Consider the following 17100-nt stretch of genomic DNA (forward strand, 5'->3'; position numbering starts at 1 on the left):
AGTGACCCCCGCTCCTCAGCCATAGGCCTTCCCCCCGCAGAGAGGCTCCTGCTGCCCGTCCATGACGGACAGCTGCCATCTGCCTTCTTGCCTGGCACACGGGTGCTCAAGGCTGCGTGGCACAGCTGTATCAGTGAGCTGGGTGCTGCAGAGAAAGGGGTGGTACCTTCTCCCATTGGTGGGACCCAGCACTGCTCTGTGGGTGCGGGGTGAGGGAGTGGGGGGGCGGAGGAGGGGAGAGGGGCCTCAGCTAACACAAGGCAGCAACGGTGTCCACGAGATCACGTGAGGGCCAGGGGAATCCACAAGATCGAGGTGTAGGTCCAGTGGGGGTTGAGTGCCAGCTTGTCCCTTGCCGTGTGACCTTGGACATGAGTGCAAACATCTCTGCGTTTGAAATCACCTCGTCTGTAAAGGGGGGTGGTCCAGTCCTCCAGCAGGAAGCAGCTGGGCTTCGGGGCTCCGAGGTGGGCACCCCAGCGTCCTCCGTGCTGGGCCCTGTGGGCTGTCATGGCAGAGTGGGGTCAAGACGACAGCCTGGCCCCAGCGATCCCTCCGCGGCCCCCCGGCTTGCTTCTGAAGCCGGAAGCTCAGACCCACCGAGGGGCCTCCTGTTCAAAGTCACTCAAGGCTAAAGGGGCTCCAGGTCCCTCCTTCCTCAGACGGGGACCCAGAGGCGCAGAGAGGAGACCCACGTCCGCACAGAACCATGCAGCTGCAGTTACCCACACATCCTTGAACAGAAAACCACTCCTGTTGAAATTGACGGAGACCTGCTGGCCAGCCAGCCACCAGCACCCCAGGAGAGGCCACTTTAATGGGTGCAGAGGGCAGCCTCGGGGGGTGACAGGGGAGACTCCTCTCTCCTGCCTCTCCCCCACGAAGTGCAATGGGAAAATCCAGAAACAATGCAGCAGACAGCCACAGAGCTCTGCAGGGGGGACGGGGAAGGTGGACTGGCTCGGGGACTGAGAAACACAGGACTCCATGGGTCCTGGCCCACGCAGTGGCATATGGTGACCAGGTGGGTGTTTCCCTCCACCAGCCACATCCACCAATCCGCCTGGAGCGTGGGCCCAGGGGAACACGCACCATCCACTGCCACTGTCTCCAACCCCACCTCGGGGCACAGAGCATCCCGGGAAGTACAGCTCACTCCCACACCAGGTGGGCCCAGGAGAGCACTTGGACAAGCATTCCGAAGACTAAATTGTCATCAGAACCACAGCCCATAATAAGCCAGGCCCTACATAGAAAACCTAAACAGGGTGGCAGCCTGCTCAATAGGAGACTCAGCTAGAACCCAGAGTCTCCCAGATGTCCAGGAACAAGGGAGAATTGGTCTTCACACCGAGAACCGTGAAGATAACTATTTGAATGAGAAAAGACAGCAGACGCAGCAGCACCAAGAAGAATCGGATGGTTGGAGGTCCCCGACAAGGATCTTCAAGGCAACCATCACCAACATGCTTCACCAAATAATTACAAATACTTTTGAAACAACTGGGGAGAAAAAAAAGAAGAAAATATCACCAAAGAAATAGAAAACATAACCAAATGGAAGTTATAGGCCTGAAAAAGAAAATAACCAAAATGAAAGTTTTTCTGGGTGGGCTCAATAACAGAATAGAGAGGATGATGACAGAGGAGAGAATCAGAGAATCTGAACAACAGAGAGAAAAGAGCCTCCATCTGTGGGACAATCATTGTATCATGAGAGTCCCAAAAGAAAAGAGGTGAGTGGGCATGAGAAAGTATTCAGAGAAATAATGGCTCAAAACTGACCAAATTTGACACAACACATAAACCCACAAGTCCAAGAACAGGTGAACCTCAAATAGGATAAACCCAACGTAACCTACTCCAAAAACACTTCGTAACTAAACTTCAGGAAGCTAAAGATAGAGGGGGAAATTCTCCAGAGCAGAATAAGACAGATTTTCTATAGGGGAGCACCAGTTCCACAGACAGCCGATCTCTCGCCTGAAACGGTGGAGGTGAGCAGGAAGTGGCACCACATTTTTCGGGTGCTGGCAGACAATTGCTGTGGATGTGAATTCTAATTGGCTGAAAGTATCCTTCAGGCACGGCTGGAAATAGATATTCTCAGACAAAGGAGGCCTTGCCGTGCAGGCCGGGGGCTGGGTGACCTGGGACAGGTCCTTCTGCGTCTGCCCCTCCATTTGCCCTCTGTGAAATGGGAGGAGCCGGCCAAGTCATTTTTCTGGAGCAGCTGTGGAAGAGGCCAGGAGGAGGGAGGGACAGCCCAGCGGAGGGGCAGCCCAGGCCCCTCTCCCACTCTGCCTCCAGCCCAACTCCCACCTGTTGTGTGTGTCAGAGCTCACGAAGATTTCAGGTGACATGAGGGCTCCTCTGCTAGAAGGAGTTTGGGAACTCTGGCCCAGATGTTGCAAAAGGGCCTTCCTGACCTGCACCGGAACCTTCCGAAGGCCAGGGGGCCAGCAAGTCCCCGAGGCAGGGCCCTGGCGGAGGCAGTTCCCCAGATGCGGCCTGTACAGGGCTTTCCTGTCCTTCCTGAGTTCCCAGGAACCCTCATGAGGAAGGGCACCCGGCCCTCACCCTGTACTCAGAGGGGTGGGTGGGCCAGCCCTTGCATGGCACCCGCCTTCTGAACACCAAGGGGCGGGGCCCGCATCCCCTCTGAGCCTCGTGGGCAGCCCGGCGGCTCCTGGAGCGGGTGCTGGCCTTTGGCCCTGAGCACCGTGGCCTGAGCAGCTGGGTGCCGGCCAGGACGGGGGCACAGACCCCAGATAAGCAGACGTGGGCTCTGTCCTTGGGGCCCGCAGGCTAGGGGAGGACTGACAGCTTGGGACAGGCCGCCTGAGGTGCTTCTGGGTGGGACCTGCCTCTCCAGGGAGCCGGGAGGCACGCCTCGCTCACGTCTGCGCCAGGCGGGCTCTGCAGGCTCGGCAAGGCGGGTCAGTGTGAGTCCCAGGTGGCCAGGCGGTGGTGCAGGCTTCAGGTGGACCTGCCGTGGGCTCCCACAGGAGGCAGAGCTGTGCCTCAGGCTTTGAGCACCCCAGAAATGAGGGCTTTAGCGTGAAATGCCCCGTTGCCAGGAATTGAGGGTTTATTTTTAGTAAAATGGTCTGTGGTTGGTGGTGGCCTCCATGTCCTCCGGCTCCAGGTGGCACAGCCTTTCCCCCATCCCCCCACCCCGTGGTCAGAGGACACAGTGCCTGCGTGGGCAGGATCAGGTCCGAGGTGTCTCCGGTGCCCTGGGCTTGCCCGGTTACAGCCCCCCTCCCTGGCTTCTCTCAGTCCCTGGGGACAGAGGTCAGGACGGAGGCGGGGCCTGGCCCCCCGCCGGCCCGCACCCTGGCCTGCCCACGGGGCCGCGCCTGCCGTGTGCGTGACGCTGTGCTGTGTCTGTTGCAGGGTTTCCCTATTCCAAATCTGACCCTCTCCCCGGACACGGAAAGAATGGCCTGGACCACCGGGTAGGTATCCCGTCCCCAGCCCACGGTGTACTAACCTCGCTGTGCAGGTTAAACACTCACAAGCCTAAACCCACCAGCCAACAGCATGCAGGGCCACTGGCTGCGGTGGCGGCAAGCCTGGCGGGCGATGTGACATCAGATCTGGTGAAAGTGATAAAAAGCACACGGAGCAATAGAAGCATGCGGACGGCAACCCGTCCACACACACACACACACACATACACACACTAGGCACGTGAGAACCGTGGCTGTCTTTCCAAGCAGGTTTCACATGTCCACGGAGCATGTATAGCCACATCCACGTGTGCGACCACGAGAGCACCTTAACCCGTTAAGGAAGGCCCCTGTTTTCCGGCTGGAAAGCTGGGCAGAGCACGGCCATCAGCACCAGACACCCCGTGTTCTGTCAGGGGGCGGGGGGTGCCTGGCGAGTGATGTCCACTTCTGGGTCTTTCCAAATGTGTCCTCACTCTCAGACTGTGTGAGGACACCATGGCTGTAAACGCCCACCCGCCCTGCAGCCCGGTCCCCACACGAGGAAGTTACCAAAGCGCGTTCCCGCCCTCTCTGCTTCACGTGGCCGCGGGGCGGAGTGGCAGATCCCACGTGACTGGGAGGAAAGGTGCCGGCCCAGTGAATGGCCGCCGTTTGGCTCCTTAGATTAGCAATTCCTGAGAAGTAAAACTCACGAGCGAAACCTTTTGCAGCACCGTGCATGTGCTGTGTGATCCTGGGCCAGGCGCTTGCCCTCTCTGAGCCTGGTCCACGGAATGGGAATGCTATGCCCACCTCCGGGGACGGCCACGGAGATCAGTGACTGTGGCTGTAAGAGCAGCTGGCGCAGACTCCCGCCAGGCGAGGGGGAGAGATCAGCGCTCTGTGGCTTTTCCCTCCTGTGACCCCCTGCTGAGAGCCGCGGGGAGCCCACCGGGTGCAGCCATGTGGGGTCACCCCTGGCCACGCCGCTCTCCGGCCAGCACACATGGGCCGCAGCCCGAGGCTCCCTCGCACCGGAGAGGCCTGGAAGACCCCAGGCCCAGCTGGCAGCCCGGCTGACCCTCCGCTCCCCTCCGGCCCCGGGCGGTGCGCCGCCCGCCCTCCCGGGAGGCTCTGTCTGGCCTCAGGGCCTGAGAGAGCGGAGGAAGCTGGCTGTGGCCATAGGAAGGGTTCCCGCTGCCCACGGTGGCCCTTGCGGCCAGCTCGGATGTCCTGTGATGCAGGACAGCGGCCACTAGAGGGCGGCCTTTCCCGTCTGTGTCCCGGAGGGGAGGAGGCTGTGGCTGGTGGCTGGTGGGCGTGCCCTGGGCCCTGCTTTGTCCCAGGCTGCGGCTCCCTAAGGGACAGGTGCACATGGAGTGCTGGTCAGGGTCCTGAGAAAATGTCTCCAAACCGGTTCTTGCAACTCAGGGGACGCGCGCTGTCCCGGAGTCCATCCGGGTGGGGTGCAGAGCCTCTGGCGGCTCCAGGCTGGAGAAGGTCGGCCAGCGAGGCACTTACCGACCTCCTCCGTAATCAAGACCAATGCGTTTAACCCAAACCACTTCAGAAATTCAGATTCAAGCAGACAAGCCCACGTGGACCAAATGTCAAATGTTTACAGTACTGGCTCTGGCCCTGTGTTCAGCGTGCCTCAGTTTCCCCCCTGGGGTGAAGGGCTTCGGCCTGGCTGCCCTCTGAGGCCTCCGTGCCTCTCGCCAGGCGGTGGGCCTGACTCCAGAGCCCCCCCCTCCGCTGTGAGGTAGGGCTGGTCCCTCTCCTATGACCTTGAAGCCAGTTGTGAGGTGCGGTGCCAGGGCGTGGGGAACCCCGCGGGCTCGGTGACCACGGAGGAACCTTCCGGTCTGCAGGGCTGCTCCTGCGGGTGGGCAGGAGGGAGAGAATCCCAGACGTTCGAGGGCAGGAGGCAGTGAGATGGCAGAGCGGGGGCAGCTGAGGGCGGCACCTGAGACGGCGGGGATGGGGGTGGGGGGAGGAGTGCTCTCCACATGCTGGGCTCTGCCCAGCGGCTGTGCAGGCCCCGGCCCCTGAGCCCAGGATGGCGGGGGCTGGAGGGGGCTCGGGCCCTGGAACTGCTTCCATCTGAGCCACCCCAGGCGTGCCGCCGCAGAGCTCAGGGCCAGGCCCCGGGGCGGCCTTACAGGCGGGTCGCCAGGAGCTGCCTGGACCTGGACGGGCAGGGTGGGCGCAGGCCGGGAGGCCACAGCGGCCGGAGCAGAGCTGCCGGCTGAGGGCAGCACCCCGGGGAGGGGGGGCACCCATTGCAGCTTCTGCAGGCTCGGTGCCCTGCCCCGCCCCACTTTGCCCCACCCCAGCCCCAGGCCTGGCCTGCCTCCTGCTGCCTCTCTCTTTCTCTTCCAGAACGCCAATGTGGCGCCTTGTGGAGCAGACCCGGATGCCAGCTGGGGCACACGAGGTACACGGAGCGGGGACCTTCGGTCTCTGGCTGGGCCAGGGGCACTAACACGGCCCCACAGACTTTGTCCTACAACCACCCCCCCACCCCCCCACCCCCCCGGCCGCCGGCAGAGGCTCCCAGCCTGGCACATGGGAGCCCGGGCTCTCTGCGCCTCCTCGGGGGTCAGTTCACTCCGGCCTCACGTTGCCGAGGTGCTCCCGCAGCCCTGCGCTGGCCTGTCTGTCTCTGGTCCCTGGGGGAGAGGGACCCGTGTGGGACGCTGTCCCGTGTCAGGGCACAGGCCGCCCAGCCTCAGGGAGCCAGTCACAGGGGGAGGCCCCAGGTCGGGGCTGGGCCACCACCCCCTCGCTCGCCTGGGCACTTCGGGGGGCGGGCTGCCTGCCGGAGGTCGGCAGGGACCTGGTCATGTGGCAAGTGCCTGGCAGAGGCTCTGCCTGCTGGGAGCCGGCCTTAAGCCTGCACCCTGTCACCCGAGTGCAATGGTGCGGAGGGGCGGGGGGCTCACTCTCTCGGGCTGGGCTGCGCTGCAGGGTGGAGGTTGGGGTTCGAAGCTGCTCCCTCCCTCCACGTGGCTCTCCAGGTCCCGGGCTCACAGCTGGCATGTCTGGAATCTCATGTGTCTCGTTGAAAAATTCAGGGACCGGCCCCTCGCCTGGGCCCCTGCCAGGGACTCTCCTGAGGCAGGCCTGTGGCCGGGGTCCCAGTGTCTGCTCTGTGGGTGCTGGGGCTCACCAGGCTCTGCCCCGCGACCTCACGGTGTAACGAGACCTGGTCCAGGGTCACCTCCCAGCACTGCGTCCCAGCTCAGGAACTCAGGGGCACGGAACGTCCAGAAGGAAGGAAGTTAGAGGCGGGGCTGAGGCCCCGGGAGGCCCTGAGTCTCCTCAACAAAAGGTCCACCAGAAGGCCCACTCCACGGGGGTAAACTGAGGCAGGCAGTGTTCTCAGCGGCTCACCTGGCAGGGGAGACAGTGCCGCGTCCAGCTCCCAGTCTGGCTCCAGCCTCCTGCCCGCCTCCGGCTCTTGGTTTCCCCCTGGGACGGGCAGCTCCCTCCTCCGCCCATGGCCCCAGGGCTGGCGCTGCCGGACGGCCGCACGGCCCAGCTGACTGCGGGGGGGGCAGGGGGGGTGCTTCCACCTCTGGGATGGGCCCCTGCGCTTTCTCACCGGCCCCGTGGCCTCTGCTCTTTCTCTTACAGAATACAAGGTAAGGGCTGCCGCCTGCGCTGACCTCTGACCTCTGACCTCTTCCGGCCGCGCCTGCCCAGGTTAAAAGTTCCCTTTGTTGTGCTTTTCCTATGAAATGGGTGTCCCATGCAGACGCCAGTATGTACCTTCCTCCCCACCCCGTCCCGCCCAGCCCAGCTCCTCCTCCCCGTGTGCGTGCGTGTCCCGCCTGAGGCTCCTGCGTCCCCCCCAGGTCTATCCCTACGACGCCCTCATCGTCACAAACCGAATCCGCGTGAAGCTGCCCAAAGACGTGGACCGGACCAGACTGGAGGTGAGGGGCTCAGGGCGGGTCCACTGAGGGACTCTGAGGGGCCTCCCACACTCATCGCCCCAGTGTCCCCGCCAGGCAGGGCGGGCAGGGGGGCACGGTGAGGGCTGGGTGCCCGGCACCCGCACTGCCTCATGGCGGGAGCCACTGTCCAGTGCTCGCTGCCCAACCGCGGCGGCCATGCAGGGGCCGAGCTGCGTGTGGCCGGGCAGGAGCGGCTGAGAGCAGCACCTGATGCCGTCACACTGCCTCTCGCCGGGGAGGGAGAGCGGGAGCCGTCCCGTCCGCAGCCTCCCGGGTCCACGACCCTCAAACAGCGGTGGAGGGTGGGGGCACCGACCCCAGCACAGTCGGAATCCGAGGGTAACGGTTGACCCCCCAAAATGTAACCTCTGTGTCCAGGGGGTGGGTTCTGGGACCCCCGCAGGCGCTCCAGCCCCTCCTATAAGACGGTGCAGAACAGCCCTGGTCAGCCCGCGGCCCCGAGGGCTCCCTGGGAGGACTGGAGCCCCTGCTGTGGGTGAATCGATCCCGGGATGGGACCTGGGAGGCCCGGGCTGCAGGGGCCGCTGGTCTAAGGGGAAGCCCTCAGAGCGCTGGGCCCGCAGTGCTGGAAGGCCCAGAGCCCCGGCAGGGCCGCCGTGCTGGGCCAAGGCCCGCAGGGGGCAGCGCGCGTGGGAACTGGGTAACACTCTGCTTGGAGGGGCTAGCTTTGCTGAGCAGCTACTATGAGCCAGGTCCAAAGGGGCCGGTGCAGAGCCTAACTCCCCCCTCACCGGCACCCTCAGGGGACCCGCAGCCAGACGGTGGGCCAGGCACCGGGCTTGCCTGCTGCCCCGGGGCCTCTGCAGGACCAGGTCCCTGGGTGCGAAGGGTGGGAAGACTCCTGAAAGCCCGTCTGTGCCGAGGCTGAGCACACAGTGGGTGCCTGGAGCATATGAGGCCTACTGTGTGTCCAGCCAGTGCCAGACCCGGCCAGACCGCCTGCCCAGCGGTGGCTCGGGCGGCTGCCAGGAGGGGAGTGGCGGGGCCGCGGACGCTGCCGCACCCCGGGCTGAGGAGGAAGCGCTGAGCTGGGCCTCAGAGGAGGGGCAGGACTGTGAGCAGCAGAGGGAGGACAGGGAGGGTCTGCCAGCCGGGGCCGGAGCTCTGGGCCCAGCCCCCGGCGCCTGGGCAGGAGGCGCTGGGAGGGCAGCGTGCACAGAGCAGGCCGGAGCCCAGCGCCCCCTCTCTCTTCGGGGTGCCCACCCCGTGGCCTTGAGCCGATCCCGGGCAGCCTTCGCCTGGCCTCCCTGGGCAGCCTGGCCTTCTCGGCAGGGCGCCCTGTGGCTCGTCTTTGTCCATTGTGCGTTGTCCCCAGTACAAATGTCTCCTGTGTAGGGGCCGCTGGCCAGAGGCTCGGGGTCAGGAGCCGCCGGGAGGGCTTCTAGCTGGTGTGGCCGGCCCCAGGGGCCGTGCCCGATGGGTAGTCACTCTCTCCACAGGGGAGCTGTGGCCGTGGGGCCGGGCCGCTGGGCTTGTTCTTCACCTTGGCACTGGGGCCCCTTTCAATGCCTCCCGTTCACCCCTCGCCTGCAGCACAGAATGGCTTTCTCTCCCCGAAGCCTTGGTGTCAGCTCCGAAGGCTTCCGTGGTTGAGGAGGCCCTTTCCCTGCTCACCACCACATTATGGAAGGGCTTCTTTATTATTATTATTATTATTATTATTGTTATTATTGCTAGTGGCCCGGTGCACAAAATTTGTGCACATTAAAAGGGGATTAATTGGAGGAAATAATTTAATATTGCTATCTGCCCTTTCTCTATAATAGAAGTGTCAGAGATGAAAGAAAATGAGTAAAATGTATATGAAAACCTCCCTCCTGTCAGAGTCTGGGACTCACCACAGGACCCAGAGTCAAGTCCTCGCCCACCCACATGCACCTCAAAATCACGTGAGACCCAGGCCCGGCCGGCCTTCGCCCCCATTGGCCTAGATCCAGACCTGGCCAGTCCCATCCTTGTCAAGCCCTGCCCGGCAGGAGACGTAGCCTCAAGTCCCCTGGCCCAGCACCAGGACTAAGGGCGCGGCCTGAGGTCCCCCAGCCCAGATGGGAAAGAGGGGGGAACATGCCTTGAGGTGCCCTGTCAAGTCCCACCAGGTGGGGGACACGGCCTGAGATGCCCTGTCAAACCCCACGGGGGCAGGGGAGGGTGTAGCCTCAGGTCCCTGCTGATTGCTCGTTAAGGCTCCTTATGGGAACTTGGCCTCAGCTGTGGGTGCAGCCATCCTTGTGATGGAGTGATGGTCATTTAGCATATCCCCTTTATTAGATAGGATTATTATTATTATTATTATTATTAAGATTTTTTATTGGTTTTTAGAGAGAGAAGAAGGGAGAGAGAGAGAAAAATATCTGTTACCATAAGAAACATTCAAACCTGGGGAGAAATTTTGTGGGTTTATTGAAGCCACAATGTCAGCAGTTGCCAGGAGCATCTCACTGGATCGGGACACCCCCCCCCACCCCCCACCCCCAGAGAATGGCCGCTTTCCACCGTTTTCCACATTGAGTCACAGGCAGCGTGGGCGGGAGGGAGCGAGCCGACACCTCTGCGATTGGGTAAAGAGTAAATGACGGACACGTGCCCATCAGCCGAACAGCAGCACCAGTGAGGGATTTGTGGTCTGGGTCCTGGTGCATTGGTTGTGCCCCGAGGGATCTGGAAGAAGGGAAGTGACAGATTACCTTGACATTCCCAAGGTGTGTTATCATAGTTGCAAAAAATAAAGTAAAATAAAGATAGGCTCAGTTAAGGTCAACGAGGATCTCTGTCTGTGAAGACACCGGCGTGGGACCGGACTGCCCACCTTAAACTGCGTCTAGTTAAAGCCTTCGTTTCAGATCATCCGTTGTGGTGTGGCCATTTGAGGTCTCTGAGTTTGCAGATCTCCATGCAGGCCTTCCCTGAGCTGGTCAGGTCAGCATGCGGTCCCTTCTCTTTCTTTGGTTAAAAAATATTATTTATTTCAGAAAGGAAGAGAGAGAGAGAGTCGGAGAGAGAGAGAGAGAGAGATCAATGATGAGAGAGAGATCAGTGATGAGAGAGAATTATTGATCAACTGCCTCCTGCACGCCTCCGCCCCGGGATCCAGTTCGAAACCTGGGCATGTGCCCTGACCGGGAACCGAACCAGCAACCTTTTGCTGTGTGGGATGACGCCCAGTGCACGGAGCCACAAGGGCAGGGCTGGAGGCCCTCCTCCCTTAGCCAGCTGGTTGCAGATGTGAGCATGTCTGTGGCAGACCTGCCCAGCAGCCCCTCGCTGGGTTGGCTTACAGCTGGGCACCAGGGCCTGGCCAGACTCACATAACGTGCGGCCATGCGGACAGGGGGCTGTGGGAAGGCGCTGTTTGAATCCGGAGGCCCGGGCAGTATCCCTATGCGTCACTCCACTCGGTCCCCCTGGATTCAGCGGCCCAGACCTTCCTTCCGAGTGCCACAGAGCATGGCTGGGTGCAGGGCTGAGTGCAGGGCTGGGAGCAGGGCTGGAGGCGGGGCTGGGTGCAGGTCTGAGGGCAGTGATGAGTGCAGGGCTGACGGCGGAGGGGAGAGGCTGTTCACAGCACTGTCCTGAGCTCTCCTGGCCGCAGACCAGGGCGGCCTGACCCTGCAGGGGTTTAGCTTGAGCCCAGGCTGAGGAATGTGCCTGAGAAAGAAGGCCCGCAGCTATAGAAGAGCCTGCTTTGTTCCAACTCACCCAACCGGTCTGATGACACCCTGGTAGATGATGGTGAGGCACAGACAGGTCCTGAGAGATGGGCCTGAGCCAGCACCCGGGGCTCCAGAGCCTGAGAGGGCTGCAGCGATGGAGTGCTGAGAGGCACAGCAGGCTCCAGGGCCTGGTTGGCTGGGGCAATCCCGGAGGGCCCCCCGGAGGAGAGAACCTTTGCACTGGGACCTATAGGACGGGGAGGAGCCACTGTGTGGAGTGGGGGAAAGTGCATTGCAGGCCCTGGGCTGGCAAAGAGCCTGGCATGCTCCAGAAGCCATAGATGGCAGGGGGCTGGCACAGCGCCGTCCACTCCCTGTGGTTGCCACTCACATTCCTTTACTGAGCGCTTGCAGGGGCCAGAGGTAAAGTCCTTCCCAGGCCGTGTGTTCAGGAAACCTTTGCCACTGGTTCCGGGTCACAAAGTTAGGTCAGAGACTCATTTCTCCGGTCACGGGGTGTCCCCCCTGCAAAGCCTTCCTGGGTCTTCCCTGGCCCCTCAGCCCTCAATGGACCTGCCTGCTTTCTGACCCTCCCCACCCCCCCAGGTGGGACCTCTGGGGGCGGGGCCTGGTCTGCTGAGGTCAGTGTCCTCAGACCAGGCTCCTCAGGTGAGTGAAGGAGGGAGCGGAGCAAGCGTGGGTCCCGCCCTCACATCCCTGCAGCGTGTGCCACCCGCCTGCCTCTGGGCACCCCACCGGGTCCCTGGGCACAGGGCACCTGTTCCTGTCCTCCTTGGGGACCGTGGCACAGGGCACCACTCAGCGGCTGCTGGAGCTGCTCCCACTGTTAAGTGTTAGGAGCCCTTCACGCCGGCATGACACCCAGCCATTGCAGAGAGTAAGTTACATAAACGTGGGTGGAGCAATTCTATTAAAGCAAAGGTGCAAATACTCCCCACGTCTCCCACCACCGCCGCCCTCCACGTGGCTGCACCGTCCTGTGTGGATGCAGAACATCCTGTAACCGAGTGCCACGGGCACCTCTCCCCACTCTGCACCCAGGGAGCCACTGCCCGCTGACTGCTGGGCACTGGGCTCTGGGAGTCGGGGCGCACAGGCAGGTGAGGAGGGGCTGGCCGGCCAAGCAGAGGAAGAATGGGTCACAGCACCCACCTGCTCACACCCACTGCACAGACATCACACCTGAGCTCCAGGCCCTCAGCAGCTGTGGGTGGAGGGAGCTTCGCAGGGGGTGGAGCCAGCTACATGGGGGCGGAGCCAGCTGCAGGGGGCGGAGCCAGCTGTGTGGGGGTGGAGCCAGCTGCAGGGAGTAGAGCCAGATGCAAGGGGGTGGAGTGAGTTGCACGGGGGACAGAGCCAGCTGCTCAGGAGCTGAGCCAGGGTGGGAGGTCCGGAGTTGGAGGTCTTTGCAGGGCATTGGTCTGCAAACTCATTAGTCCACAGAGTGGCAAACCTCGGCTCCCGAGCCTATTGTGGCTTCTGAGCCTCGGTTTGCTGACCACTACCCTGGAGGGTGACCTGTAGGCAGACTCCCCAGCAAAGCCCGCAGGCCCTGCGCTGGGGGCCGGTGCACCAGGAGCGGGCTGTCCCAGAAGGAGGCTGACCAGCCCTCTGCAAAGGCGCCACGCCCTGGGCTTCCTTCCTGCCGGCTCAGGAAGGCGCCGGGCTGTGCCTGGCCTCGGTGGGCACCTGGGGGTGAGAGGGTAGGGCCGCCCTCCACCTGGGAGCCTTGGGGAGCTAGGGGTCAGGGGTCATCTGTGTCCCGCCCTGTTCTGCCTGCTCCAGCGAGCACACGGGGCGGAGACAAGAGCCTGGATGGAGCGGGGAATGGCTGCCTCGTGGCCTCGAGCGAGTTTATCTCAGCCCCGTTTCCCAGCAGCCACTGCAGGGCCCTCACCCCTCTCACCGGAAGCAGGCACTGAGCCGGTGGGGCGGACACCGGACCGCAGGGCCGGAGCCGGGCGAGCAGGTCCGGGCCAGCAGCTCCCTCCTCACTGACCTCCCCAGCGCAGGCCGCAGCCCAGCTCTGACCTGACAGACGAGGAGCCGGGACTGGGCCAGGCTGGGCCCTGCTGGCTGGGACTTAATCTCAGCCTGGAGGGCCGGGCCCTGCTGTCATGGCTGCCAGGGAGGCGCGCGCACTCACAGGCTCCCAGGCCTTGGCCACGAGGCTGTTCTGGCAGGTCCCAGGGCCTCGCAGTTCTCAGATCTCACAGCACCCGGTCACTGTGACCGGCCTGCAGGGCTGCAAGCTCAGCGGGGACCCCTGCATGGCCACCTCCCTGCGGCCCCCCCTGCCTTCCCAGCTGCGGAGGGGCCCCTGCAGGGGGGACCCCATGGAGGCATGTCGGTCAGGTCAGTGAGCACCCCCATCGGCAGGGCGAGGATCGCTGAGGGGCCTGGCCCTGGCTCACCCTGCCCTCCCCTGAGCAGGTGCCCAGACCGGGCGGGGAAGGAGAGCACCCGCCTCTCCAGAGCTGCCCTCCCATGGCGGCTCAGGCGCCAGGACAGAGGCCTTGCCCTTGTTCAGGGTGGGAGCCGCCCCCGAGGCGCCCAGGGCGGACAGCGGCGGGTTCCTGCTGAGCCTGGGGGAGCCAGTCCCTTTCTCCGCCCTCTCCTGTCTCCACTGTCCCTGTCCTCGGGGGACCGTGATCTGGCCCGGACACGGTGCTGCTGTCTGCAGTGACAGCTGCGTCTCTGTGGGCGGCGGCTGCCTCCCCACCGGGAAGCCCCACACGGGCCCTGCCCGCAGCTCGGGGGCCGTCTTCCCACGGCTCCTTCAGTTCCCACCAGCAGCCCACGGCCCCTCCGGGCAGAGACCGGGACCAGCCTGATGGGTGTCTCCGTGTGCATTCCTGTCTGTGTCTCTGTGCATGTCCGTGTGTGTGCGTGTGTGTATGTGTGTGCCTGTGTCTCTGTGACTGTGTGCATGTCAGTGTGTGTGTGTGTGTGTGTGTGTGTCTGTGATGGTGTGTGTGTCTGTGTATGTGTCTGTGACTATATGTGTGTGTCTCTGGCTGTGTGTGTGTCTGTGACTGTGTGTGTGTGTGTCTCTGGCTGTGTGTCTCTGTGACTGTGTGTGTGTGTGTCTCTGGCTATGTGTGTGTGTGTGACTGTGTGTGTGTCTGTATGACTGTGTGTGACTGTCTGTGTCTGTGTGTCTGTATGTGTGTGTGTGTGTGTGTGTGCACGCACATTGAGAACTCTGGGCCCAGATTCCATTAGGGGGGACTTTGTGACTCAGGCAGCAGAGGCTGGGGGACAGGGAGGACTCAAAGTCAGGTCCGGGCCCTGCGGGCTCGTTGCTCAGCTTCACGCCTCAGCTTCCTTGCCTGTGAAATGTCCACAATGAACCTGCCCCCTCAGCTGGCACCATGGGGACTGAGCGCCCTGAGCCTGGCCCAGCTCTTCAGGCAGGAGGGAGTCCCATCCCCGCGCGGTGCCCCGGGCTCCGGGGGAGCTGCGTGCTGAGCCTCTTTCCGCTGGGCTGCAGCAGAGGGAGGCTGACGGTGGCGGGGGCCGGGACCGAGGCCCATGCGGTCCAGGTGAGCCCGGCGGCACGGGGCTGAGCGCTCACGCTCCCCTGGGGCTCCTCTCTCTGCAGAGACACCTGTCGCCCGCGGAGTTCCAGGCGGTGTTCGGCATGAGCGTGGAGGAGTTCGACCGCCTGGCGCTCTGGAAGAGGAACGACCTCAAGAAGAAGGCCCTGCTGTTCTGATGGCGCCGCCCCGCCCCGCCCCGCGCCCGGCCGCTGGCTCTGCTCCTCTGTGCCCACGGGACAGGCGGGAGGGCGGGCGGGCGGGCAGGCACCGGGGCGGGCGGGAGCAGGTCCCACAGCGCAGCCTGGCGCCTGAGACCCTCCTGCCTGTAGCCCAGGCCCTGGCCCGGGCTGTGCACCGCCCTCCCCCGCGGTGCTGGCACCAGGAGACGCTGCAGAGCGGCTGTCCCCGGGAGGGCGGGCATGGAGACGGCACGCCCGCCTCCCCGGCCCTGGGACCACCGAGGGGACCAGGATGGGGATCCGAGGAGCTTGTCAGGGACAGGCCCGGACACCATCCCCGGCGGGGGCGCCGGCCTCAGTGTCCGCCGGCCCCGGAGGGCGCTGCTCGCGGCCTGTATCCAGGGGCCCCCGGGCGGTGCCAAGCGTGGGGTGACGAGCGTTGGCGCTGGCTGTGGCCCAGGGTCCTGCTCCAGGCCCGCGTGCCCTGCTCAGCTCTCCCACGCCAGCCCCCGGACGCCCACAGGACATCCTAGAGTAACACAGAGCTTTATTTTACTAAGAAGCGCGGCCTGCGGGCCCGAGAGGACACGTATGAAGAGTGTAGTCTGCAGCCCCAGCCCCGCCCTCCGCGCTGTGTGGTCTCCGTGCTCCGTGTCCCTGGCACAGGGACTCCTGAATGTTTTCCTTTGCTTCTCTTTCTTTCGCTCCTGTCACATGGCCCCCGAAAGGCTGCTCCCTCCCCCCCAATGCTGTGTGTAATGCGTGTGAGTCCACGTCCACGGCGACTTCCTCGTTGTTTCCCTCCACATCTGGGGTGGACCCGCCTCCCCGTGGCCAGGGCCCGGGATCAGGACTTCCGTGGACTCGGCCTGAGCCCGTGTGGCTTTCTGGTGACACGGCCAGCAGCGCCCCACCTCCCCACGGCAGAACACACACACGTGGCCCCGGAGGGATGCCTCGTGGGTGGTCCTGAGACGGACACGACCCTCGGGGCAGTCCCGTTGGCGGTCAGCAGGGCCGGGGCAGAGGCCTGCGGTCCCGCTGAGAGATGTGGCCGTCACGGGGGTGGGGGGGCCCGGCCCGGGCCACCGTGTTTGTGAAGTGCCTCGAGAGCCGCATCCCCGTGTGTCCCGGCCGTCCCGCCCGTGAGTCAGCCTCGCTCAGCTTCCTCCCGACCCGTACACGCCGGCCCCGCGCCAGCCCGGCCGGGCCAGGGGAGGGGAAACTCCGGCACCGAACGCGCTTCCGTCCGCTCAGCGGTCGAGCCCGAGCTGGAAACCCCCGTCTCCTCCTCCCTGCGGTGGGGCGGCCGCGGGCCTGGGAAATAAAGGGCGCTGTGTTCTAACCTGTGAAAGTGCCACGCTGCTTCTTAGAAACTTGCACTCAGCTTGTAATTTATTTTTTTCTAAATAAAGGTCCCTGGGAGAGTCGGGGAAGGGTGTCGGGCACTACACCACCCCCTTCCCCTTCCCAGCATCAAAGGAGGTCAGAGTTCCCACAGGAAGAGCTGGTCCCACTCAGATCACCGACCCCTGATCTGTCCCCCTCGCGTGAACACGGCTTCCCGTTGTGGGAGTTTCTGGGAGTTGGCCTTGGGCACATTTTATCCCCCACCCCCACCCCCCACCCCCGCCCCAGCTGCCTGAGTGCCCGCGGAGCCTGGGACAGCTTCCAGCCAATCGGGTGGCAGAGGCCATGGGCTGTCGCTCCCACGGTCAGGTTCCATTACTAAGAATTCATCCCTGCACACTAGACAGAGGGCTTCTCCTTACGTCCTGTGAAGCCCTCACCTCCACGCAGAGGACCCCCCTGGTTGGGGGGAGGGGGGCTCTGTAGCACCCGAGGACAGCCTCCGGCCCACACCCCCGGAAGTGAGGTCTGGCATCGACCCGACTGAGCTTGGAAGTGGAGCTGACCCCAGCCACGGCTCCAGGTGAGGAGACGCTGCTGAAATGCTAAGTGATGCCTGCTGCTCTCCGAGCAGAGACTCCGCTGGAATGTGCCGAGACGCGCTTTCCTGACCTCGGAGCACATCCCGCACCAGCTGCAGCCCTCCTGAGAGGCAGGGAGCTGCTCTTTTCCTGCGGGAGCTGTTGGCAAATCAGATCAGGCGCCTGGCCCTCTCTGGCACAGCGGTGACTGACTCCGAGGCAGACCCCTGCTTGTCCTCTCATGAGGTCACACTTCAGGCAGCTGCGGCTGCTGTGACAGGCAGGGTGGGCGAGGCCCTGGGAAGGTAGGACTGCAGGGGGCCGGGAGAGAGCACTCGGGGCGGTTCCACAGGGAGC

At 63.6% G+C, this 17100-nt stretch overlaps 1 protein-coding gene across 30 annotated transcripts in view; it reads left to right on the forward strand.

Annotated features, from left to right (window-relative positions):
• ABLIM2 (actin binding LIM protein family member 2) overlaps positions 1–16157 on the forward strand; it is a 93858-nt gene extending 77701 nt beyond the window's left edge. For 14 of the 30 annotated variants that reach the window (XM_045573940.1, XM_045573938.1, XM_045573939.1 and 11 more), the window contains 4 exons: positions 5820–5874; positions 7077–7084; positions 7298–7378; positions 14696–16157. In XM_045573940.1, coding sequence (XP_045429896.1) covers positions 5820–5874; positions 7077–7084; positions 7298–7378; positions 14696–15345 — 794 coding nt within the window. In that variant the 3' untranslated portion in view covers positions 15346–16157. Of the gene's footprint in view, positions 1–3399; positions 3462–5819; positions 5875–7076; positions 7204–7297; positions 7379–14695 lie in introns of all 30 variants that reach the window. The other 16 variants (XM_045573952.1, XM_036417120.2, XM_036417126.2 and 13 more) reach the window with 9 other exon arrangements.
• The last annotated feature ends 943 nt before the right edge of the window (positions 16158–17100 follow it).

Source organism: Pipistrellus kuhlii, unplaced genomic scaffold (assembly GCF_014108245.1).
Source record: "Pipistrellus kuhlii isolate mPipKuh1 unplaced genomic scaffold, mPipKuh1.p scaffold_m20_p_58, whole genome shotgun sequence".
NCBI classification, from domain to species: domain Eukaryota; kingdom Metazoa; phylum Chordata; class Mammalia; order Chiroptera; family Vespertilionidae; genus Pipistrellus; species Pipistrellus kuhlii.